Here is a 27,803-nt window from a genome sequence, read left to right as displayed (position 1 = left end):
TTCAACTGATGAATCGTTTTACAGAGAGCCATGATAAAACATAGATACATAAAGGTATACACATGTCCGATTGTGGAGTCAATCTCCAAAGCATGAAAACGGGGATGGAACTATACGATGACTAATTAGCAATTATGGAGTCGATCTATATAGGTCATCGGGACCTCAATGGGCCGTTTAGCACACGAGCAAGGCGCAGTGACCCAGAAGCCTCTCACCAATGCGGTCGCTGTGATTTCAAGGGGAAGTTTATGTGTACCAAGGTATAGACACTTATAAAGTCACTTGACAGGGTATCAAACAAGAATGGAGATACATATGTACCAAAATTGCCAAACGCGAAGTCATTCTGCAGAGCGTCAAACAGGTATGGGTGCATAACATAATCAAGCAGAGCGTCACGCAAGAACCAGTTGTAATGTCATTTAGCAGGAGGTCAAACAAGGCTGCATGGAAGTGTACCAAGATCGTCAATTGTGCACTCATTGGATTGGAGTTACACATGAATACTTCAGTTATACGACGGGCAGCCTGCATTATGGTGGGAGGAAACCTGGGAAAAACAAACGACCATTCGCAGGTTGTTGACAGACCTTCCCACTTACGACCGGAATTAATGAATGAATGAATGCTTGGGGTTTAAAGTCATACATAACAATTTTTCAGTCATATGACGACGAGGAGCCATTAGATGTGTTAACATGTATACACTCTGTTTTCTTGTGACAGGGCGAATCCATACAACCAAAGTGCTCCCACTCAAGTATCGTACGACAGGAGAGGAAGCCAGCATGAGATGGACTTGAACTCAACGCGATAACATTGGGTCGAGTTGTTTAAACGTGGTATTAATAAATCTCTAGGAATATCCAGTTATCCCATTTTTTAAATGTAGAGTTAAAATGAAAATTTATTACATACACTATAATTACAGTGCTAAAATATGAAGTATTAAGCTCAAAAGCAATAATCTTCCTGTATATTTTGTATATGAGTACTGTTTATGTATGTATATGGTACTCTAAATGCACATGTATTTGTTTGACAAGCTTTGTTTGATAAAAAAAGAAAAAAAAAATTAAAAATGCCAAAAGTGTCAAAAGTTACTGTACTGGGGATCGAACTTGGGCCTCTTAATAGTACAACGCAATCACTTTCCCTAGAGTCTTAACTGCATACATTAATACGTCAGCATATATTACAAATCATTTATTTATATGATTAGTAACATGTCCATTGTTGTTTTGTTATGCACTAATGACAGCGGTGTCTATTTCCATCGAAACCGATATATATATAAATATATATATTTATATATATTCCTGCACCAGTTTATCACACTGAGTTGATAGACTTTTCCTATAGACTACACAGTGCAATTGTATGTCGTTACTTCATGTCACGTGCAACCACGTGCACCGGCAGATTGGGGTCAGGTTGTGCTAAACTATACCTCAGCTCTATTTTCATTTGCATGTATAGTTTTTCAGACTAATGATCAGGATAACTATTGTAATGCGCAAATAAATATTTTGTGGTCATACAAGTGTGGGAAGGTTTGACGGCTGGATGAGTCAAATCCCAACAGACGTTTGATGACCAGATTGTAGCAACATATAGTACAAACATTTAGGCTTACCTGTGGCGCAGAATCAGATCAAAAACACTACACGGAGACAAGTGATCGTGAAGACCTATTGCAGTGAGATTTTAGTGGAAAGATACATATTTTGTTTAGTTATTTATTTATTTATTTATTTGATTGAGTAATATCCCAACAGACATCTATACATGCTTTCTAGACTCTTATACGATGGCTTAATATCCGATTTTAGTGGAAATACACTAATTTATTTATTTATTCATTTTTTCATTTATATAATTTGTGATTAACGTCGTACTCAAGTTCTGGTATTTCACTTATACAAGGACGGCCAGCGTTATAGTAGAGGAGAGGAAGCCAGCATACGCGACCGCATGGGTGAGTGCTTAGCGTGCTAGCACTCGGCCAATGAGGCCCAGTATACAGGGGAAATAAGACACGCCACAAAAAGATATTAACATGCAAATACCATATAAGATAAAGTACGGAGAAACTTTAGTTGAAAGATGACACTCTGAGATCTACCTGTACATTTTAGTGAAAATGAAATACATCACAGAGATATTTTAGTGTATAGGATACATGTACTGCAAAGTATTGTCATTCAGTCGTTATTTGCCACATATTGGAAACCTTTAGATGGAGTTAGAAGTTGAACATGTAACTTGTAACTTCTAAACTAAACTAACTTCTCTGTTAATATAATTCGTAATCTTAAAGCGATTAGAACGATTAACTTAAAACGGTAAGTTATATTCGTTAGGCTCGTTAGACACTACAGCCTATAAACTCTGTTTGTTAGAGTGGTTTTTATAGTTAGTTTAGTGTCTCTGTCTATTTAATTGCTGCTTATAGCATTACGGAAGAACTTTTCACTTCTGCGATGGCGAGACAGCACTGTTAACGGCTATCTGCCCGGAAGTGCCTCAGGAAAAATTTGAATCGGAAAGACGGGTGAGGAGGGAGTGTCTTGAACATTTCCTGTCCGAGTACGAGACTGAACTCACGTACTGAGCGACTTAAGGAACAAAAGGTTACCACCTTAAGCAGTCGGCCAGGGCCAGGTCCCGTTCAGTACGCTTATTGCATGTATGGATACATATATGGTTTGGTAGATAGTAACGGGATTTCACTGAAGTGATCGGAAAACATTACATTTATACAAACCAATGAACAAACACCTATGGACAATTGTATGCAAACGTACGGGATCCGCATACGAATGTTTATATACATGAAAACCATACAACAAATATACAATATACAGGTATACATAAGCAACGAAATGTAAACAATAACTGCAGAACACAAACAAATAACTACTGAAAGTCGCTTGACGATATATACTGCCTTGTGAAGACATCATCTATACGTTCGATACTTTTTGTCAAATTTAACAGCTTTTACTAGAGTACACTGTAACAGCCTCCACTCGATGATTGAATTCAATTCTAGCCTTGGACAGGGAATTTGTGGAGCATCGTGTTCTCACTGTTCGTTGGGATAATGATGTCAATAAGCAATCGTCGACGCACGTGTGGCCCTTGGCGCATGCAGCTGAATGTTTGCTGACATTCAGCAATTTGGTATACAACTCTACCTCACTCGATGAAAAGTTTGTCAGTAACTTCCCAACTGTCGGTGGTTTATTTCCAGCACTTTCATGTGCAATGCATAATAATGACTCACTGTGCATGAGATAAAATTCTTGAATATGGTGATAAACATGCACAAAAAGCTTAAATACATACATGTCCGTCGGCATCCAATTAAGGAATAGCGCACCGTAACTTCTAGAGGTCATATAAAGATGACCGACCCATTTTCTCCCCTTGTTAAGTTCTGTCAATAGCTTACATGGAGAGAGGGCATGCAGTACACAGATCTATCTATACATATGTGCCTTGTGTTGTGTGCGAATCTGACGTGTATATATAATTGCTATAAATGAATTATATATGGGTGACAGCCACGCAATGTCTGAATAGAGCATATCACGAAATCTATCGTTTTAAGACTCAGAGTTTTATATATGAGTCAACGTCAATCATATACGTAGATACTCTCAAAAAATAATCTGTTAAATTTAACAGAAATTGTGTTATCTAAGTGGTTATCTGAGTAGCACACACATTCTATTAATTCATCATAAAAATTCTATTCGACAAAGAGGCTATTTTGTTGAATATAAAAAAAATATTGTGTTATAATAACATAATACATTCTAACATCACTCAGACAACAGACTCTCAGTTAAAATTAAAATTAAGACTGATTTTTTAATTGAATTATATATCGCCTAGAACTAATGATAATTGAAATATGCAGCCACCAAGCTCGTGTAAAACTCATACAGAAACGTTAACCAAAGCATTTTTGTTTTAATATATAGGTTCATTCAAAAATCGCTTCGTGACGACGATTGAATAAACCGAAATGTCGGAATCAACCAAAATTTGGGGATAAACCGAAATTTGGGAATAAACCGAAACATGGGGGATAAACCGGAATATGGGAATAAAGCGGGATATAGGAATAAACCGAAATATGGGAATAAACCCAAATATGGGAAAAAAGTCGAAATATGGGAATAAACTGAAATAAGGGAAATAAACCGAAATATCGGAGTAAACCGAAATATGGGAATAAACCGGAATATAGAAATAAACCGAGATATCGGAATAAACCGAAATATAGGAATAAACCGAAATATGGGAATGAACTGAAATATGGGAATAAGCCGAACTATCGAAATGAGCCTAAAATATCGGAATAAAACAAATTATCTAGACAAACGTGGTTAGCTTATGGTTTCTCAGAGTCGTGACTTTGGTCCACTGTGTTAAACCATTGGAAATAGGAAACATATCATGTTTATAGATGAGACAAACTTGATATTGCGGACTGGGCCTCACCTCGATATATTTGGGTTATGTGACAGGCAATGAAAAGAATAATCTTAGTGCTATGTAAGTGCTCATGCAGCATGTTTCACTGATTTGTTCACTGGATGACTGACGAACTGGCTGATTGATTCATTGACTTGATTGGCGTATGATGCCGTCTGTGTGCACGTGCTTGTGAGAATCTTGTTGATGTGTTTTACAACACACAAGAATATTTCACTTTTATACGACGGCGGCCAGCATTATGGTGGGATAAATCCTCGCTGGGGAAACCCACGACCATCCGCAGGTTGCTTGAAAGACACTCTCGCGTACGGGCGGAGAGGAAGCCAGCAGTAGCTGAGCTTGATGTTTGTTATGATCTGCATTGCCTTATACCCGGTGTCTTCAGCGCCGTGTTCCAGTGAGACAGCACTACAAATTGCCACAGCCTATATCAATATCACGAAAAGGCTGATTACAACAGTGTTGGCATTTTGTCTTTTTGATTGCACTCCTGCATAAGTCAGGATTCTCTTGCTCGATCCCTAAGCATTGTTTTGATGTAAATGTTTATGAAATCTACGTGATGACAGCATAGCATTTTTAGTAATTCTCCACCAGACACTTGCATTAACTGCAACTGATATTGCTGCAAGCTGTGTATAGGTTTATGCCAGGCAGCGTGTATGTTGCTGTTGTTTAAGTATTACATGAGCAGTCAGAATGAAACTTTGAGGTAAACTGTCAGGGGGCTATACTTCAAGGTTCTCGTGTGACCATTTTCCAACTCTCACGTACTGTCGTCGCCTCTCTGGTGTTATACTCTCGGTGCTGTAAGTCTTTCATATTGTCATTTGCATATATTTAGGCCCATGCATATTGTTGTCTATCAAGACAATTGGACTATGTGAAATATTTATCTATTGGAGGTTTCACCATACGCTCATATAATGTTTCGGCCACCCTGCGAATTCTCTCAAAATAGAAAAATAATCCGTTAAATTTAACAGAAAGTTTGCTGTAGTGATGCTACAATGCTTGTTATTATTCGAGCAGATTATCCTGTTAAATGTAGCATACATATTCATTTACTCAAAACATAAAGACTGAATTCAACTAACAGGATGTTATGTTGAATATGACACAGTATTATATGTTATATTAACAGAATACATATTACCGTCGCCCAGACAAAAGGCATTCACTTAAAATTAACACATTATTTTTTGTGTGTAATCAGGTATTAACGAATACTCACTTTGTCCTCTACTTCTTCTTACAGCTATCAGTGTTCGTTATATCCAAGTTCTTCATAAGAGTTCGTGCAAAGCAGAATATGTAATGGGCAAAGACGAAATGTTTATTCACAACGAGTTTTTCTCCATAGCATCCCATTCAGACATCAGTTTTATTGCTTTCCTCCACTTGAAGTCAGCACATCTATTTTTGGACACGCTATTAGCTTTTTCTAAACAAAGAAAGAAAATGAAATTAATGAGCGCGAAAAATTCCTTATATATGGTTTAAATCATTCCAGGCCCATTGATAAGAACTTTCTCTTGCTGTTTGTCCTCAAGATACGCGTGAAGTTTTAAACTGAAGTGTCGGGCATTATTTATGAGACATTGTATGGAACGACGCAGATGGTTTTGATTAGATCAAACCAAAAAAGTTAATTACCTGTCCTCGGCCATATTTATTCACAGTTTGACTTTTACAACACCCAATATCCAACTGTACATAGGCCTATAGCATACAAGGAGTGTCGCCTGGCGTGCCTCGCTTATGCTGAATGGACATTGACGTTCTTTAATCCTTTTACAGTACATTGTAGTACACAGAATATCCCAATTGTAAGGAATTTACCCCCCCCCCCCAGTGTGTAAGGCGTTGGCGCGTGTGGCCGATTACGTAATCTAACGTTCGTTAAAGGATACATGGAATGCTTGGTTTTTATCTCTTAATAGGAAGTGTATAGTGCAGCCTAGCACGTGGAAATACAATAAAGCGTCTGATCTTTCTTCTTGGGGAGTTAAAATCGCTTTAAACTACAGTATTCCTTATAGGCACCAGTGGTCAGTCTGGGAATGAAGTAGCCTGCTGTGACGTCAACGTTTTAGGCTAGTTTAGGCTTAGCGTCACCATGCACTTGCGCCCTCGCGAGAAACTATTTAATCAGTATTCAACAATAAAATTGTTTCAGGTTTTGGTTAGAATCCTGTTGTACATAAGGCCTACTTTATAGATAAAGAGATAAAGAGAATGTATGTGTGTAAACTATTATTAGAAACAAACGTTGAGACGGATTGTTTGTGTTTTCTGACATCACTTCCTGCCCCATCACCGTGACCCCAATGACCTCGGCGTTGTTCAAGATTTGTGTACAAAATTTACCAGTGGTGGCAGTGATGTAAAACGAAAGTACAGCGCGACACATGTGTTGTAAAGAAGTATGGCTAAGCTGGTAAAGTTTGCCTAGAATGATCATCGATGGCGTCATTTCCGAATATTTCCGACCATTGACGGAATATATCCATAAATCAGATGGGTTATTACGAAAAATAAAATATGCCTCAGAAGGGAACATTTCTTTTTCTTTTTAATTTTGTTGGCATATCTTTCTTCATTTTCCTTAAAGCCACACTCTTCGCTTTATAGTACCATTTCATGTATCCCTTGGATCACGTGTCGTCCACCAATATGACTGTGCAAGTTTTATATGGTAACACGTAAGAAAGTTCGCCAGTAACTTGCTACAGGTCGCCGCATGGCTTAAATAATCCGGAAACTCAGACTTCTTTCACCTTAAAAACTACCGGCAATCTATTAACAGGTGATGGAAACACATTGGTCTAACGCGTTCAACAACAATCAAATAAATATATGTATCGTACATTTCACAATTTCTAACAAGTTATTATTTATTTATCATTTATCTTTTTATTTTAGTAGAATAAAGAATATTTTATTGACACCACGGCGACCATCATTATGACGGGAGGAAACCGGGTTAACAAGTGGCAGTGAACATGTAGGCCAACATACACTTGGCAAGGCTATTCAATAATTTTTTTTCTTCAGGAGTGAAAAAAAATGCGAAGAGAGACATAGGGGGGCCTATACGTGAAATTTGGTGCCAGGCATTCGGACTATACATATACACATACGTGTACACGTGATTATATTTTCTGTGTCACATCTGTGACGTAGACTTTAGAACAGCGTGGGTTTTTAAACTGACAGTTATATGTATTATATAAGTAGGCCTGCACTCACTTCTATCCCTTACAACTCCCCCCCCCCCCCAAACTCCCCTCCCCACATTTACCTAGTCATCTTGTATATGTACCACCCACTCTAAATGTCACCCTGAAAGGTATGTGTAAGGTACCTAAGGTAAGATGTGACCCGAATAGAGTGTCACAAAGCCTGTTAGAAGCATGCCGGGTCTTGCGGGAGTTACTTATTAGGTAGGGCACGTAAGGAGGTCGGCGTATACATGCATCTTTTGTTTTCCACATTATAACGGGGTATGGGATTAGTGAGGCTCACACTGGGGGTGTGCGTCTGCCACTTAATCGTAAGATTTTCATACATTTCTTTAGTGAGTCTTATTTGATAGTAAGCTTACACAAAAATCACATACTTTTCCGCCTGGTAGTTTGTCTAGAACGTCACTGTGTTTTGTTTTCTCATTTGCCCATGGTGATATTTCTTTCAGTTCCGTAGAGTTGTGAGTGGAGCTCTCTTGTGTTGGAGGAAATTATTAACGACCCGTATAGGCCCACCCATAATGGCGACTGGAGAAAGGGGGTTGTTGGAAAAGGTCGTTTTCTAAAGTTTTTGTCAGCTTTCAGGGGAGGTTGACTATCGTGCGCTGGTGCTTTCGAGTCCATTTCAAACCGATCTTGACCTATGGACTACTTTACCGCGCTGTTGTAGATGATTTATTGTTCAACAAAAAAGGGATCGGCTAAGGATGAGACGCGTATCCGGAAAGGGGCTTCGAAAACTTTGAAACATTCCTCGTCACTTGAATCAGTCAATCAGTTAAACGGCCGTGTGTCCAGTTCTTTTTCTTCCTGTAGTGTGTCTTGGCTGGGATCAGTCAATTCCAGCGTGGTAAAAAGCCTTTATGGCAGGAATAGTCAGTATGAGGGAGTACAAAGTGGTGATGTTAGGTAGTGGTGGCGTTGGGAAAAGCGCCTTGACTGTCAAATTCGTGTCTGGGACGTTCATGGAAAAATATGACCCGACAATCGAGGATTTTTACCGTAAAGAGATCGAAGTAGACAACGCTCCGTCTGTGCTGGAGATATTAGACACGGCTGGCACAGAACAATTCGCCTCGATGAGGGACCTGTACATAAAAAACGGCCAAGGTTTTGTAATCGTCTACAGCATTACCAGTTTACAGACGTTCCAAGACATCAAGACTATGCGAGAGCAAATCATTCGAGTAAAAGGTGAAGAAAAAATCCCAATGTTACTTGTGGGTAACAAAAGTGACTTAGAACATCAGAGGGAAGTCCCCACGACTGAGGCGAGCAGTTTGGCTCAACAGTGGGGATGCCCATTTCTAGAGGCATCCGCTAAAAATACTCAAAATGTGAACGAAGTGTTCATAGAAATAGTTCGAGAGATGAACACTAGTCCTGTCAAGAAGAGGGGTGGTCGGTGCTGCTGTATACTCTGAGGAATTAAATGGTGAGGTTCTTTGAAATTTAAAAGTTAACGAACTTTCAAATAGTATGAGCTAGCGCAACTAAATTAAATTTGAACACTTATAGATGATGGCCTGATTGTCATTTGTTGTCAGCCACATCTTCATTGTGGCCTTCAACATGCAGATCTTCAAATATCCTCATAATAAATATTTAGTTTACTTGAACCATGATTCCACTTAAAAGTTTGGGAAGTTGTAAAACTGGGGCTGCTCTGATCATCACGTTGCACAGTGGCAGATGGTATGGTGTTGGTTGAGTGAAAAATTTGTTTTTCAGAGTAAACATCTGAAATGTGGGTCAGCCTCAAACTATGGATAGCAACCTAAGCTTTATGACCCAAAGTTTCACAAATTTTCGTGGATTTATTTTCTTGTAACTTATTTTATAGACTTGCAATGTCTGGGTGGTAATGCTTTTTTTTAAAAGGTAATGTGGTTTACAGGATAGGTTTTAAGTGAAACTGATTCAGAAAGCTTTTTGAAATTATACTCTTTATTTGTGAGTAGTACATGTATCCTCCTGTTATTGGAGGGAAGTAACATGTGGTGGTGAATAACTTGCAAACAACATGCTGTGCATATTAAGTGGAAAAAGTGAAAAATGACTTGATCAAGTATATGTGTGTGGAGTTCTTAATCTTTGTAATACACATGGCCATACACTAGTAGTGAATTGTCATTGGTAGTCTGATGACAGGTCTAGTACATGTACTGTATGTGCAGACATAGGAACTGCTCCTATATAATCTGTGTCACATAATCTGTGATACAGTGATACAGAGTCTTTTGTACTTATTGTAGGACACACACGCAACACTGTGCACCTCAAACTGTGCTACAAGTTCATGGCGAAGTAAAAATTTTATGGCATCATTAAGACATCCATGCATTACACGTTCATGTAATCTCATTAATGATACCAGTGCATGTGTGTATGCCATTGTGACATAATGAAGTCATGTGTATACATTTATGTAATGCTAGCCATGTAGAGTAAATGCAGTGTATAGTGAATAGCTATGCCTGTTTACTTGTCTCATTTTAAGCATATGAATGGTGGGTGAATTAGTGCTTGTAAAAAATATTTGTTCACGTTATGGCTTTGAAGCGGCTTATGCGGTGTTAAGCTGAAATAAATTTTGACAAATATACGTCGTCGTAAAGTTTTGAAAGGGCTTGGTTATTGTCATTCTCTGTCACAACATTGGTAGAGGAGATATAAGAGCTCTGCCTCTCGTACTTACATGTACTCTCCACCGTTTGAAATCCTCTATGGCTGGGTTAGTTTCTAGGTGTTCTAGAAAGGGTAATTCTTGCCTGTATTGGCAGGAACTTCAGTACAGGTATCTGGATTCATTCTTACCCCCAACAACCTCCCCCACTCCTCCCCCCCACACACACGCCCAGCCTCGCTCCCGATCCACACAACACACACAAACACTATGTGAGCCTGGCATAAAGAAGGTTGTTATTATTATAGCTTTTGAAATAACCTATTGCAAAACTTACGTGTACATGTGTACATGTAACACTAGAAACTAGAAACACAGTGACATTCACATGTAATCCACTTTCTGCTAAAAGGCCAAGTTTTTTGCATTTATGTACCTGTGTTCAGCACCTGCTATACTCACTGTTCTCAGTGAACGGCTTACACATATGCACATGAACCTCTTTATTGACATGTACATGTAACAATATTTGTTTAGCCATTGTTATGTTTATAAAGCATGTACATGTATGTATACATTTATATGTACAAGTACCTATATATCGTAATACATGTATGCATACTGTATGGGCATTGCACTTCTTCCCACTTACATGTGCATTCACTTTTATACTGTTAACTGGTCAGTTAGACTTACATCATACATGTACTTGTACATGTAGTTTCATGTTCTCTGGTATGTGTAAGTTCTGACAACATACACGTGGCGTGTGTAGCTAACGATACCTAAACTGTGACTCTGTGACCATGCATGTTTTCTGAGAGCTTTTAGGTTTGTGACTGAAGGGGGCTTGTGTCAAAACATTTAATTGGTAAACCATCATATTTTTGTTCAATATTATGTGTTTGGCAGCACAACAGCTTAGGAGCCCAAACATTTTCTGGAACTGAAATGGTACTAGATATGGCCCTGCCATTATTCACTGGACATGTGTTATTTCTCACAACGGTTTAAACTGCAATTTGTATGCATGCATGTAGTTTGACAGTTTGGTATCTATGTGGCCATAGTCAACAAAGTTGATTGCTGGCCTGTCTGAATTACCATATTTATTCTCAGTCATACCATTCAGGCTGCATTAAAAATGTGTTTGTCGGACGTGACACCACAGAAGGTCCGAAAAAGGGAACTACTCTAAAGAGTATATTGTGATTTGGAAGTTTGTTTGGTTTCTTTAAAAAATTTTTTTCAGTATTATTTCTCTCTTTCCTAAGTAAAAATAAAAATGGTGAATTCCTGACTGAACAACAACCCTAAGTTTATTTTGTAAGGGTTGGGTTATGCCCAGCAAAAACTTTCTAAGGATGGCCACATCCTGGGACAAAAGGACTCGGCCATCTCTGCTCTGTTTTTCACATGTACATTTAGGTACATGTAGATAGTATGGCTATATTGTAGCCGTTCATCAGTTTATTCCATGTGTCCTCACTAATGAGTATAGTAGACCACTGTGGCTCCTGGGCTGCACTTGTCTGTACCCTATATGTAGGTGCTGGAGCTAATGGACCACAGCTGAGTGGTTTTGAGGTGCACTAGCTCAGCACATTAACATGTCTCACTACTGTTGTGTACTGATGTGTACACAGTACAGCAGTACGGAAATACAGTCTAATGTGGTTGTACAAAATTTATATATGGAGGTACATGTATTGTACTTCCATACAAAAGCTACACTGGCTGTCTGGCTATACATACGTGCATGAATCCTACTGATACAGTGTTATGTGACTGGGACAGGTTATAAAAGCTGATGTGTTATGCGGAGTACAAGCAATGTGGATGAAGAATATTCGTGATGTAATGGAGACTGCATGCATATATATTCGGGGCACATGGACATCTACATGTATACAAATACTGATGGTTTCTGCATTGTGAGCTTAAGTTATGTATGTACATGTTATAGGATTGGTGTTTGACGCCATACTTAAGAATATTTCACTTATACTCCAATTGCCAGAATTATGGGGGTTGGGGGGGGGGGGGAATCGAGAAGAGCCCTAAGGCATGTGCCATTAACATGATTTGAATATTTCAGATGTCTTCACCTTGTTTAAACTGTGTCAGTTGATCCTGGAAAAAAGTTTTCATTTGGTGCATGGCAGGATTGGCAAATTGTCCAACTACTGTACCCACTTTTAGTGTAAAGTGACAGTTTTGTCACGAACTAAACAGTAATGATGACCCCTGTCAGTTTTAATATGAAGGGGTATACCCTAATACTTCAACTTTTTCAACTACCTCTGCAACCAATATTTTGAAACATTTAATTTTTGTGAGGACTGTTGGTTGTAGAGAAAATATTTGCACAGTTTTTGTAGGCTTGTCATCTTTGGTGACACAAGCAAATCCTTTTAGCATTATTTTCATAATAATTGTATGTATAAATTTCACTGGAAAGACTGCATTCGAGAAATTAGAGGTTGAAAAGGTCGAAGATTTGGGGTAGTACATTGACTTTGTTCTCCTCCTTAGTTTCAGGCTTGTGTGTACATGTACATGGAAATATCCAAGTGTTACATGTACATGTACTTGCAGATTGAATCATAGAGAATACCTTCATGTATAGGTGGAAGTGACTTCTTCTCATTACATCAACCAACTTCCGATCCAAAATTTTGACTTAGTTGTGAAGTTTCATTATTATTCATACAAAGTTCTTGATGCATGTTTCGCTGGCTTAATTTCCATCCTAAACGTCCGCCTCGGTTTCCCTCGGTTCAAATGGATATTTTGAGCATAACACTTTCAGGATGCAGTGTTAGAACAACGCACAGTACTGTGTGTAGGTACATGAACTTCACCATGGTGAACTCTGCTGTACATATCGGCTGATTTCCTTCCTGAGTTACTCTTCTGTGTGGTTTAGCTGGATGCTGGCAAAAGCATCTGCTTTGTTGTAAAGCAAAGATTCATAGACCCGAACAGGGTGTGTACATAAATGTATAAAGGTTGTTGTGGAACAATATTTAGTTGAAATTGGATCTGCATTGCTTTCCTCTGTTGTCAGTACATACAAGTACCTGTACCCTACAGAGATGAAAATTTTCAGCTGATCAGCTGATTTCAGGGAAATCATGATTGTCAAGTATCGAATCTTTGAGCAAAATGGCTAGAACTAATGGTTTTGACTACTGAGGATCAGCTAGTGGAGGAAATTCCAGCTGATTTGCATGGAAAAGATTCTCATCCTTGAACCTGACTAACTTAGCCATCTGCCTACATGTACGTGCGAGTTACATGTGTAGTGTGTAAATGCCATGTCAATGTTATCGGTCTGGATCAAATGGTGTCATAAAAAAATATCCATAAATAAACTCTGAGTGAAAAGTGTAACAGTACATGTAAAGTATGTATGTCTTATGTACATCTCTCCCTCATTAGATCATTACAGTACAACTGAATGCAAGGCCATGAAAGATGACAGTTGATCATCCATGGGAAAAGATTTTCTTACCTCACATTACTTCATCAAACCTTTTTAAATCCTCATTTGAAACCTTTTTGCTTTTAATGAAGGAACGAACATAAGTTTGATCTACAGACATAAAATTACATTACTGAACATGAATATTGTACAATTAATTCTTCATATACAGTATATTGTGCCTTTTATCATGATCACATGGGCATAAATCCTTAATTTTTTTTAAACTGAAGAGGAAAATGTTACGTAGCAAATCCTTATAGATAATGTGAGTGAGAGTCTTTGATAACAATAATACCATGACTACTTCTAAGAAAGTTTAATTGTAACTTTGTGTCTCTCTGTGTGTCATTTGTTGTTTTCTGACTTCTACTAGCAGTCAGTACACATGTTCCAGTTAATCCCCTATTTTCTCTGCCTGTTGTAACAATGTGCTACTGGATTCTTTGTATTGGAAAATAATCATTTTTACATTTAAAGTCATGACATTTGTACATGATTGATGACACATTGATGGCTCACTGCACAGATCTGCTTCACTATGAAATATATCACCACATGGTGTCAGCCATGTACAGACTGACAGATGTGGATTTCACACTGTCCTCCTGACTCCCTAATTGCATGTCCATTTCCACATGTTGGTGGCTGACTGTCTGTCAGTCATGTGCATACTTGGGTCTCAAACACATGGGTAATGCAGGCCTGTATACCCTCATATGCTGGTATGACAAAGGGTGATGAGGGTTACAGATGGCTGTGGAACCCTTGATGATGATCAGTACATGTGCAGGAATATAATATATGTAGTCCTTTTTATAAATTACGTAGCTTGTATTCAGGATGAACTTCTCTTGTAATATTCTCTGCTCGCAGTGTATATAGTGACATTAAAGTATTCACGTATATAGAACCTAAAATATCTCCCATGACACATCTGCATATTTTGCATGATTCTGACAAGTTTGTTTGTCTTAGAAAGACTTTTTGAAGTTTTTTCAAAAGGTGGGGGCAAAAAGTAGTATTTTATGACTTTCATTAACTTGCCTAAAAACGCACTTTTTGGTGTTAAATTTGAGGTCATGTAACGTATGTGCAGCACATGCCTTCAAGGCTAAATGCCTGTGCATGTAATTAATGCAGCTTTAAGCCATTGGGGCAACTTTTTACATTTCATACCAATATGGGCCAATATCGAGGCAGTTTTAAAATATGTTCACTGTTCAGTGTACCTGTTTGATTACAGTGTGACTGTAAAATTGAAAATGCTGGCCGCTGAAAGCCTAATGACAGTTGCATTGCCATGTACAACTGGACCTGTGGTTTTAACACGGATCTCACTTTCAAGGATGTCAGGACTCCACTTGACTGTGAGCACATGTCCCTGTTCTTCATGTGAAACACAGACAGAGCAAAATAACTGGGTCTGTAGTATATATAGGCTAAACGTAGAAAGGCCAGTTGTCTGTGTGTCGATTGCCCATACATGTATGGTGTGCAAATGTTAACGCCTCTCTTCATAAGATTCTTCCTGACATTTTACTCCTGGCATCCGGTGCATGTAAATGTGGGTCTCTTCTGATAGGAGTGATACCTCTTCGATTTGACTGCGCTCTATATGCAGCATTTCTCAAGCAAAATACAGATTCCTGCCAAGGATAAAACCCACTGATTTTGTTTAGCTGATATAGGCTGGGGTGACAACATGTCAGGTAGAGCGCGCACGACGCTTTGAGACTTTTTGTTTTTTTTTTCTGACTTTACAGCTCTTCTTTTTGGCATGGTTTGACCTTGATGCATTCAGATCTGCAGCACGATGAAGCAGATACAGACACAGTTGCACATTGTACATATGTGTTGCGTGGAAGTATCCACATACAGTCCTCAACCTTCAACATCATGCTTACATATTTGTAACAGAGAAAGAAGAGATACACCTCCATGTATTTGTATTACTGTCAACAAAAACAAAGACTTCAGACACTCTCTAAAAACATGCGTGCCTTCTCTGGAATGTGTGCATTGTGCATTTTTAGAAATGTGGAATAGACATTGCACAACCGCATAGCTGTAAGTAGGTGTGAGATAATTTGCTGCAAATGTTCGGCCATAATGCAGAATGTGGAACATGATACATGTAGAACAACTCTGTGAAAACATGTAGCATCACCTTGTAATATAAATTTGTGCAGGGTTTGTACAACATGGCTAAAAGAGTTCTTAGCATTGATCAAATATATATTTATTTACTGGACAAAGGAATAGAGCAGTGCTTACAAATCTGTGCAGTGTACAACATTATACATGTCCAAAAAGTGTCTTACTACAGCAAATCCACTGATCAGTTGTACAATGTTTACTAATGTAAACATACAGTACAGTGTGTCATAGGTGCAATAAAGTTCCTAATTGAAGTATATCAACACATCAGTTGTATAATGTTTACAAATGTAAACATACAGTGTATCATACATACACAAATTTTCCTAATTGAAGTATATCCAGACAGGAGTGCATTAGGTGCATAAAGTTTCCTAATTGAAGTATATCAACACATCAGTTGTATAATGTTTACAAATGTAAACATACAGTGTATCATACATACACAAAGTTTCCTAACAGAAGTATATCAACACATGAGGTGTACAATGTTTATAAATATAAACATACAGTGTATCATATGTACCCAAAGTTTCCTAACTGATGTATATCCACACATTATGTGTACAATGTTTACAAATGTAAACATATGGTGTATCATATGTACACAAAGTTTCCTAACTGATGTATATCCACACATTATGTGTACAATGTTTACAAATGTAAACATATGGTGTATCATATGTGCACAAAGTTTCCTAACTGATGTATATCCACACATTATGTGTACAATGTTTACAAATGTCAACATATGGTGTATCATATGTGCACAAAGTTTCCTAACTGATGTATATCCACACATTATGTGTACAATGTTTACAAATGTAAACATATGGTGTATCATATGCACACAAAGTTTCCCTAACTGATGTATATCCACACATTATGTGCACAATGTTTACAAATGTAAACATATGGTGTATCATATGTACACAAGGGGCCTCCGTGGCTCAGTCGGTTAGCGCGCTAGCGCAGCGTAATGACCCAGGAGTCTCTCACCAATGCGGTCGCTGTGAGTTCAAGTCCAGCTCATGCTGGCTTCCTCTCCGGCCGTAAGTGGGAAGGTCTGCCAGCAACCTGCGGATGGTCGTGGGTTTCCCCCGGGCTCTGCCCGGTTTCCACCCACCATAATGCTGGCCGCCGTCGTGTAAGTGAAATATTCTTGAGTACGGCGTAAAACACCAATCCAAAAAAAAAAAAAAAAAAAAAATATGTACACAAAGTTTCCTAACTGATGTATATCCCACACATTATGTGCACAATGTTTACAAATGTAAACATATGGTGTATCATATGTACACAAAGTTATTGTATAAAGTCAGTGTACTTGTTTGATTTATGGCATGGTCCTGCAAATCCATAAAAGATGACTTGAATGTGGTGAAAAATTTTAATTATTTGATTTGTAAGGTAAAACAGACAATAAAAGTCATCTTTTTTTGGATAATGTGTTGTGGGGCCTTTGTGGCCGAGGGTGTTAGCGCGCCAGCACGCTGCAATGACCCAGGAGCCTCTTGCCAATTCGGTCGCTGTGAGTTCAAGTTGAGGTCTTGCTGGTTTCCTCTCAGGCTGTACATGGGAAGGTCTGCCAGCAGCCTGTGGATGGTCATGTGTTTTCACCAGTTTCCTCCCGGAATAATGCTGGCCACCATCGTACAAGTGAAATTAGTGCACGAAGTGTCTTGACTGAAATCTGTTCAACTGCTCTGACTGTGGCATCTGCAAACTGATACTTAAGAGCAAGGCTTCACTCTGAGCATTCTAACCTCTAAATTGTAAGCCAGTTGTCATGGTACAGTGGATCTAGACACTTGCAAACGCTTCTGTGTTAATTGACCTTTTCAAGTTAAACTCAGCGTATCACCTTGGGACATTTCCCTTAAGTGATTTATGTTGCATCTGATTGTCCATGGACAGGAGATAAAATCAGGTAAACTACAGCATATATATATATACATAGCCTAGAGTAAAGGATTGTACATAGAAGCCTGCAAGGTTTTACAGTGGATATATGTGTGTTAATAAATTACAGGTGGGCTATCCTTTGAAAGATGTTTTATGTAGAGATAGAGATATGGTGCATGTTTACAGTGTACATGTATATATTTGTATCAGGCTTAAAATGTTGTAACCATGAAAGTCATGTACAGTGTACACAGGTGTATTTTACTTAAATATAGGACACCTGCTTTTTCATCACAGGAGGCAATGAACTTCTGTCATTAAAATGTTCCATTATAACATTTGTTCTTCCATTAAGCCCCTGAAAAACAAAAAAGTCCATGTTAAGATTGCATGCTTGCGTACTAAATTGTGTATTAAAATCAATCATACATATACATGTACTTCGCATTCCATGAATGTGCAGGAGGGATGCCTGACATGAACATATTAAACAATATTAGACAAGATGGAATTTATAAAGTGAAAAAAATTGAAACATCTTCTAGTTGTGTTTTTAATTTGATGTTGATCTTGCATTATCACGCGTATTATGAAATAGTTTATGGATCAAATTACAACAGCTGCTCTCTCCAGTGATATTAAGGTTTGCATAATTTGCAATCCTTGTATAACGTTATAATTGTACATCTAATCAAGTTATTTTGTGCGGCAACTGTACATAGAACTTTATGTACATATACCTAACTCGTCAACCTTTCCGCATATGGAAGACCAACTTTTAGTTTATGCTCATGTTAAATATGATTTTTGGAGACAAAACTACACTGGTTGGATTGGCCAATTTCAGGGCTACACAAAAAGTATAATTTTATCACTTAACAGAGAATGATGCCTTCAGAATATACACCTTGCAAACATGCCAAAAGGTTGAAATATTAGTAAGTATGATTGGTCTCGAGAAACTTTCAGAGAGACGGAAAGAAGTACCTAATACTGTTAAGGCCACATCATTTTAAACTTCTTCTTTTCTTTTTTTATTTACACTTGAAAAGAACTTATTTACATGTTTGGAAAATCTTGAAAAACATCACAATATAAAAAGGAGAATTTTCAGTTTTATTTTTATTCCACTTTCTGGTTTTTTTTTAATGTTGGCCCTTAAAACACAAAGTAGAATTGGTGTTGCTAGCACACTGATTGACTGTCAGGTACATGTAAAGAGGCCTGTGGGACAGTCTGGTTAACAGTACTCTGTGCACACATTAGTAGTCACTGTGTGACCAAATTAAATCACTTACTGCACATCTTTGTACAAATACATGCAAAGTAAAGGTACAATTAATACCAGGTGGGGATTTATCAGAGTAAGGTTGTAGATTAGAGAAGGACTTATGAGTGTATTCTAATTAATGTCCAGACAGATATGAATGAATGAATTATTAAAGATCTCATTGTCTATGTTCTGTATGTATAATTATCTGTGCCTTAAATGACCCCAATTTTCGCCAACAAAAGTACATTTTTAGAGGCAAATAAACATTAGAAAATATCATTTTTGGTGCTTAAAAATATGTTTTTCCAGCAGGATATCATAATACCTTCCAAACCAGCCTTTAAGTACTTTTCTAGAGTCATTAGAATTCTCAGAATACAGTAAATTGAGTAAGTTGGTCATGGACAAAATTTTAGGTCATTTAGGGTATACGGATTATCAGTCTTTATGTAGAGTGCCATAAGGCTCTGTAAATGGGCAAGGTAAAGTAGGCTGCCAGAAGATCTCTTAGGTTGTCACGGTAGCTGAGTACTTTGGAATTTATAGTAAATTAATTTATTACAGTTGTAAGTTGACTAAAATTTTATTTGCACATATTTTTGAAATTAGCTGCCTACATTTTTGTAATGAACTTTTCTAATTCTCAGCACTGTTGATAACAGAGTAAACATTTTCTGTTGTTTATTTTCCTTGACGATTATAATGTGTGATGTCATTAAAAAATTTGAAACACTTTTTAAAATGTTTAAAACAAAGATACATGTAGAGTGTCTCTGAACGGAATACATTGACTCACTCTAAACATATTCATGAGTCATCTAGGTCTCAAACACCCCGAGCTTTATGCTATAATGAATGAATGTCAAAATTTCCTAACACCTTCAGGGAACCGCCTGACCACATGGGTCATGGTTGACTTACTTCACCTGACCCTGTACGTGAAGAACATAAGTGTGTACATGTATACACTTATCCCCTCAGTTTGCTTCACCAATTATACTGAGGCCAGATTGCATTGTTTGTCTCTGACATCTGCCTGTGTATAGTACATAGGTACTGTATACACTTATCCCCTCAGTTTGCTTCACCAATTATACTGAGGCCAGATTGCATTGTTTGTCTCTGACATCTGCCTGTGTATAGTACATAGGTACTGTATACACTTATCCCCTCAGTTTGCTTCACCAATTATACTGAGGCCAGATTGCATTGTTTGTCTCTGACATCTGCCTGTGTATAGTACATAGGTACTGTATACACTTATCCCCTCAGTTTGCTTCACCAATTATACTGAGGCCAGATTGTATTGTTTGTCTCTGACATCTGCCTGTGTATAGTACATAGGTACTGTATCCACTTATCCCCTCAGTTTGCTTCACCAATTATACTGAGGCCAGATTGCATTGTTTGTGTCTTACATCTGCCTGTGTATAGTACATAGGTACTGTATACACCTATCCCCTCAGTTTGCTTCACCAATTATACTGAGGCCAGATTGCATTGTTTGTCTCTGACATCTGCCTGTGTATAGTACATAGGTACAGTATACACTTATCCCCTCAGTTTGCTTCACCAATTATACTGAGGCCAGATTGCATTGTTTGTCTCTGACATCTGCCTGTGTATAGTACATAGATACTGTATACACTTATCCCCTCAGTTTGCTTCACCAATTATACTGAGGCCAGATTGCATTGTTTGTCTCTGACATCTGCCTGTGTATAGTACATAGGTACTGTATCCACTTATCCCCTCAGTTTGCTTCACCAATTATACTGAGGCCAGATTGCATTGTTTGTCTCTGACATCTGCCTGTGTATAGTACATAGGTACTGTATACACTTATCCCTTCAGTTTGCTTCACCAATTATACTGAGGCCAGATTGCATTGTTTGTCTCTGACATCTGCCTGTGTATAGTACATAGGTACTGTATACACTTATCCCCTCAGTTTGCTTCACCAATTATATTGAGGCCAGATTGCATTGTTTGTCTCTGACATCTGCCTGTGTATAGTACATAGGTACTGTATACACTTATCCCTTCAGTTTGCTTCACCAATTATACTGAGGCCAGATTGCATTGTTTGTCTCTGACATCTGCCTGTGTATAGTACATAGATACAGTATACACTTATCCCCTCAGTTTGCTTCACCAATTATACTGAGGCCAGATTGCATTGTTTGTCTCTGACATCTGCCTGTGTATAGTACATAGGTACAGTATACACTTATCCCTTCAGTTTGCTTCACCAATTGTACTGAGGCTAGATTGCATTGTTTGTCTCTTACATCTGCCTGTGTATAGTACATAGGTACTGTATACACTTATCCCCTCAGTTTGCTTCACCAATTATACTGAGGCCAGATTGCATTGTTTGTCTCTGACATCTGCCTGTGTATAGTACATAGGTACTGTATACACTTATCCCTTCAGTTTGCTTCACCAATTGTACTGAGGCTAGATTGCATTGTTTGTCTCTGACATCTGCCTGTGTATAGTACATAGGTACTGTATACACTTATCCCCTCAGTTTGCTTCACCAATTATACTGAGGCCAGATTGCATTGTTTGTCTCTTACATCTGCCTGTGTATAGTACATAGGTACTGTATACACTTATCCCCTCAGTTTGCTTCACCAATTATACTGAGGCCAGATTGCATTGTTTGTCTCTGACATCTGCCTGTGTATAGTACATAGGTACTGTATACACTTATCCCTTCAGTTTGCTTCACCAATTATACTGAGGCCAGATTGCATTGTTTGTCTCTTACATCTGCCTGTGTATAGTACATAGGTACTGTATACACTTATCCCCTCAGTTTGCTTCACCAATTATACTGAGGCCAGATTGCATTGTTTGTCTCTGACATCTGCCTGTGTATAGTACATAGGTACTGTATACACTTATCCCCTCAGTTTGCTTCACCAATTATACTGAGGCCAGATTGCATTGTTTGTCTCTGACATCTGCCTGTGTATAGTACATAGATACAGTAAACACTTATCCCTCAGTTTGCTTCACCAATTATACTGAGGCCAGATTGCATTGTTTGTCTCTGACATCTGCCTGTGTATAATATACATTTATGTGTACCTGTGAGAAGAGTCTTATTCATGCACCTACGTACACTAATTCCTCAACATGTCACCAGTGAAAAGCAAGTTTCCGTGCAACTCTTTTGATTTTGTTTGATTTTGGGCTTCATAAAAAGTATAATTGTATCAGTCAGCACAGAAAAGTGCCTTCAGAATATGATTAAATAAACGCCTTGCAAACGTGTGAAAAGGTTGAAGAATTACAGCTGCAGGATTGTACACTTTACCTGCTTGTAAAAGGGATATATAATCAAGGCCTTAATGGGGCAGGTAAATGTAGAGATACATGCATACATGTACATGTGTGCTCTCACTTGAAGTCTAGCATTTGTACATGTACATGTGTGCCCTCACTTGAAGTCTAGTATTTGTACATGTACATGTGTGCCCTCACTTGAAGTCTAGTATTTGTACATGTACATGTGTGTCCTCACTTGAAGTCTAGTATTTGTACATGTACATGTGTGTCCTCACTTGAAGTCTAGTATTTGTACATGTACATGTGTCCTCACTTGAAGTCTAGTATTTGTACATGTACATGTGTGCCCTCACTTGAAGTCTAGTATTTGTACATGTACATGTGTGCCCTCACTTGAAGTCTAGTATTTGTACATGTACATGTGTGTCCTCACTTGAAGTCTAGTATTTGTACATGTACATGTGTGCCCTCACTTGAAGTCTAGTATTTGTACATGTACATGTGTGTCCTCACTTGAAGTCTAGTATTTGTACATGTACATGTGTGTCCTCACTTGAAGTCTAGTATTTGTACATGTACATGTGTGCCCTCACTTGAAGTCTTAATATTTGTACATGTACATGTATGTATGTCATGGTCCTATTATTTACTGTTGATGGTCTTAAAATTATGCCAGGGTAATACGAAATACGGATGTCAAATTTAGTAGCATGTTTTAACTTTCATCATCACTTAAAATAACGTGCTGGAAACAAATGTTTATCACCCAGTTGTTCCAAAGTGTATTACCTGTGGGACTTTTAAAAGCCTAGCACAAACCTATAACCCTGTTATACGCTGCATGAAAATCTCATGAAGCGATATGCCTTACTGTTGTAATCACATTTGGTTTTACGCGACTTTTCACCAAACTCTTTACTGCGGGATTATTAATGGATGGAAAGTTCCATGAATTTCTAAGTGAATATCTGTAATTAGAACCCCTTGATGCAGGCCATTGTTCTTTTCCTGCTGCTTATTTCCAAGCTTTGGAAAGAAACACTCCCCCCCCCCCCCCCCCCCCCGCACACACAAATGTTACATTGTACCATTTATATGTAGACTGAACAGAGTGTAGGTCTGTTGTTCTCTGTGTACATGTGTGTACATTTTTGTTGTTAAGGTGTATTAAGGTGCAAGCTTTGTTGTGATACAGGCCTCTGACATGAATGAAACAAAGCCGGAGGTGGGAATGTGGGATACACTTTGATTTCATAGGCTTTTAAAGACTTGGTCATTTCATGTGCATGCATGTGTCTTCATATATTCATGGAATTTGAAACTTTAAGAGAATTTCATTGACATTTCATTCTTTGGTTTGTGTTGTTGTTGCACATCTTTTTCAGTTACAGATCAAATGAAGTTTGATTTAACCTCAGTTGATCGTGTAATGTATTGCTTACCATACCTCCCATGCATACCCAGCGCGCTATATCTGTACTGGTCAATTCAATCTGCTTTCATTTAATCAGTGTTTTCTTCCATTAACAACTCCAATTGCCACTGATTAGTGGCAATTTCATTCAATTAACTATCAGAGCATTCCCTTCATTACGTCCATTGGTGTCGCTTCAAAGGGAGGTCACTGGGTCAGAGTGTCGAAAAGTAAACTGACATCATAAAGGCTGTAGATCAATGGCAGTGGGAGTGTGAAACCTATAATATTGGGTCAACAACATGGTCATTAGTTGCAGGTGACCCACTTATTCAGGGTGGGGTGGGGAGAGCAGTTGGGAGCGAGGGAGAGGTGGGGAAGCAATGACTCATATTGCTCTATCCCGTGGATTTGCTCTCACCAAGACCTTATTGAATTTATTAGTGTAGGAATAGCATTAATCTACTATCTCATTCCATCTGTATCAACTAGCTGACCCTCTCACAGTCCGTGCTGTCAGGGGCACGTGCAGAGATACAGTGTGTGCTGTAGTCTGTGGTGGAGTCATTATTAGGGCAGGGCTTTGCTAGCCTTAATGGTAGTTTAATACTAATAACATGATCATGGTAGACTTCCTCGTGTGTTGTTAAGAGTCTATCTTTGTCACATTATCATTTACTAGTTAATACATGTACATGCGTACATACTCTGAAACCTTAAAGAACCTGCGTGGTTTTTATCCTGATGTTTTGTGAAATTAGGATGGTGGGTAGTCGATACCCCCTCATCATAACCCTCGTACATGCCTATCCTGTATGCATGTACAGCACTGTGTGTGTGTCTCCTATGGTATAAAGTTGCCAGTCATTATCAGGCATGTAAATGTTTACTTTGTGACATATTATGGAAACATAATTTAATCTAGATTAGTAAATTACCCATTGGGCATTTGTACAATCTGTAGCCACAAAATACACAAAGTTCAACTTGCCAGTGTGCAAGTACATGTCTGTAATCTTATAAGTACATGTACATCTACAAAGTAACATAGTGTACAGTGTATGCCCTGTACATGATTACTGTGAAAATATTGCTTTACACCTAAGTTCTGGTGACCAGGTTAAGAATAAAAGGTTATGGAAAGTAAATTGAGAGGGCTGCTCATTAGGAACTGATATTTTACAGAAATATTTGAAAATTCAGAGATTAAGGTCTCATTAATTTTGGTTAATTTTCTCGAAATAGCAAATTTTGTGTTTCGGCCAAAACTTATTAAGCAATATGATATCTTTTTTTAACCAGAAATGTGTGAAATGCAAACAGTTAGAAAACATTTAACTTTGTGAACATGAATGTGTATGTTAGACTGAAGACAACATTTAATCTTCCGTGTACTTTGTACATGTTTGCAAGCAAAAAGAATAAAAGACTTCACACCCTGAATAACCTAAAAATTTCATTCACAAAAGTGCATTGTTAGAGGCAAATTAATGTCAGAAAATACTATTTTTGGTGCTGAAACTTATAATTTTCAACTTATTATTATCATTTCCACGTTCCAAGCAAAACTCAAAACAGCACTTTAAACTTTGAACTCTCAGAATTAGGAAAAAATCGGCAAGTTAGTGAGGGCTGAAATTTGTGATCATTTAGGCTGTTATGAGTGGAACACTTCAGTAAATTCATTTGCTTTCAGTTTCATTTCAGTTTTGACTAATTTGGGTCTTGTGTCTTTGTTCTTTACAGATTCATCCATACTTTTTTACCAGCCTTTTTCATACCAGAGACGCCATTCTTGAGTACACGTTACACACATGGACATCCATGTGTGGCTGAGAGTGGATCATGGTGACTGAGAGTGCCCTGTTTGAAGATTGAGACAGTCACAGATGAATATTTCCTTGTGGCAAACCAGCTGTCAGGATGAGGATGATGATGCATTGTGGGAAGTCTGACCGAATCACGCATCTGTGTGTATGTAGTAGCTGCTGTTTTCAGGATTAGAAGTATGATTGGGCGTCATTTTGACTCGGTCATGTCCTGTATTGGATTTGTTAAGTCATCCAGTAAGTCACATGATTATTAAACCTCAGCAAACTGGAAGTTTCTTAGCTCTGATTTTAAAAGAGCTCACAGAAGAAAAAAACAAATAAGCCCGTTCTCCACAAGTGACATTTAACACTTGGATATTATTATATTTTGCGTGCACAACGACAATAAGAACAGAATACATGAAGAACGATCACTCTAACAATGACAAAAGTCTCAGTCCCCGAAAAGAAGAAAATGAAGCAACAGTCACCGATTAGTTTCAGAATTCATGTGAATATACATGTACATGTAAGCTTAATTTAATTAATTCACAGCTTCGTATAAGCTTCCTGTCTGTGACTTCAGTTTTCGGCTACTGTTCCTCGTACAGCTGAAAACCTGTCAGTGGTTGTCAAGGCCTGGGAGTTCCTACGTCACTGTCATTGCCAGTGTCTGCCTTCTCGACTGTTTCCATCTATTGGATATGTTATGTAAGCAGACTTGCATGTCAGATCTCAATCCCGAGACCCTGTGTCTTTTAAAAACCGGAATTACGAAGCCTCACTTGGAGGTATCTACATGGTAGATCCAGCCTGGACAGATCTTCAATTAAGTGAAATGCATGTTCCTGTCAGTTTTGGTGTTATGGTTTATTGCTTTATATGCCTCTGTGTTGAAAAGGAAAGTCTAGCAATAACTGTTTCCATCCCCTCATGCACAGTTTTTAATTCTGGTTCAACTCATTTTGTACCAACCAAATGTAAACCATTTTTTTGGCGCTTGCCTTGCGGTCGGTTGTATCAACCAGCCCAGTGTCATTATCACCTTTACTCTGTCATTATTTACCTGGCATTGTGTCATTATCAGCCTGTATTGTTGCCATTATCAGCCTTGCCAGGTGTTATTATTTAAACAAATTCTCTGTCAATTATCAACTTCACGCTGTTTCAGTATCAGTCTTTACTCTTCTTCATTATCAGCCTTTACTCTGCTTCATTATCAGTCTTACTCTGGGTAACTGTTAACCTTAAATAGTCTGTGCCACTATTTATTCTTTTATATTTTAATTCAGCCTTATTATGTATGAACGTCTAGTTCATTTAATATCTGAGATGTCTTCAAGCGTACATATGCAGTTAACAGCTATTTGTGTTGGGAGTAGCATAGAAATACTTGTAAGATTTTCTTACAGAGGCCATTGTAGACATTCAGAGAAATATGAATTCGCTTTCTGACAGATTTACTATGTACTTGAACCATTTACAATCCTGCTTTTTTGCTGTTATCAGTTGCCTTTATCCAGCAATGGCTGAAGGCATATCCCTTGACTCTCAATTTTTTTTTCTGTAAGAACAGCAGTAATGACAGGTGGCCATCCACATTTTCCTCTAATTTTTTACTTGTGGGCTTTTTGGACTGAAGCATGATGTACATGCACAGTGATAAATGTCTGATTTGTTTGTTTTGATACATGAACACATGTACTGTTTGTACTTGGCCTTAAGTCTGTTACAAAACAAACAGTATAACAATCCCGGATTTGGAGGCCTCAGGATGATGGAGTATAACTGTAGATGATCATGTGAATTTCATTTGGGCTCATGCCAAATTTACTCTGTAACCTGTACATCCTGAAAGATATTCCTTATATTTTTATGGTTTTTTTTTTTTTTTTTTTTGGACTTTTTTTTAATTTTCTTCTGTGTCCAATTTTTTTTTTGTTATAAATGCAAGGTGATGTCCTCAAAGTGAATATAAGTTAGAGTAACAACTCCTAACGATTTGCTTGTGCGTCATATTAATCGATTAAAATGCACCAACAAATGGGTTGTACTTGTGATATT

At 38.0% G+C, this 27,803-nt stretch overlaps 1 protein-coding gene across 1 annotated transcript; it reads left to right on the top strand.

The window, feature by feature from the left end:
* The first annotated feature begins 8,306 nt into the window (after positions 1–8,306).
* On the top strand, positions 8,307–27,596 carry LOC135479219 (ras-related protein Rap-2c-like). The gene is made up of 2 exons (XM_064759013.1): positions 8,307–9,198; positions 25,675–27,596. Exon 1 carries the CDS (start codon positions 8,627–8,629, stop codon positions 9,185–9,187), a length of 561 nt encoding a protein of 186 aa, XP_064615083.1. The 5' UTR covers positions 8,307–8,626; the 3' UTR covers positions 9,188–9,198; positions 25,675–27,596.
* Positions 27,597–27,803: the final 207 nt, after the last annotated feature.

Source organism: Liolophura sinensis, chromosome 12, assembly GCF_032854445.1.
Source record: "Liolophura sinensis isolate JHLJ2023 chromosome 12, CUHK_Ljap_v2, whole genome shotgun sequence".
Lineage (NCBI taxonomy): Eukaryota > Metazoa > Mollusca > Polyplacophora > Chitonida > Chitonidae > Liolophura > Liolophura sinensis.
This window is presented reverse-complemented; position numbering and strand designations above follow the sequence as displayed.

Excerpts from the sequence above, each read along its gene's own strand:
- LOC135479219 (XM_064759013.1), top strand. The coding sequence starts at position 8,627 with ATGGCAGGAATAGTCAGTATGAGGGAGTACAAAGTGGTGATGTTAGGT.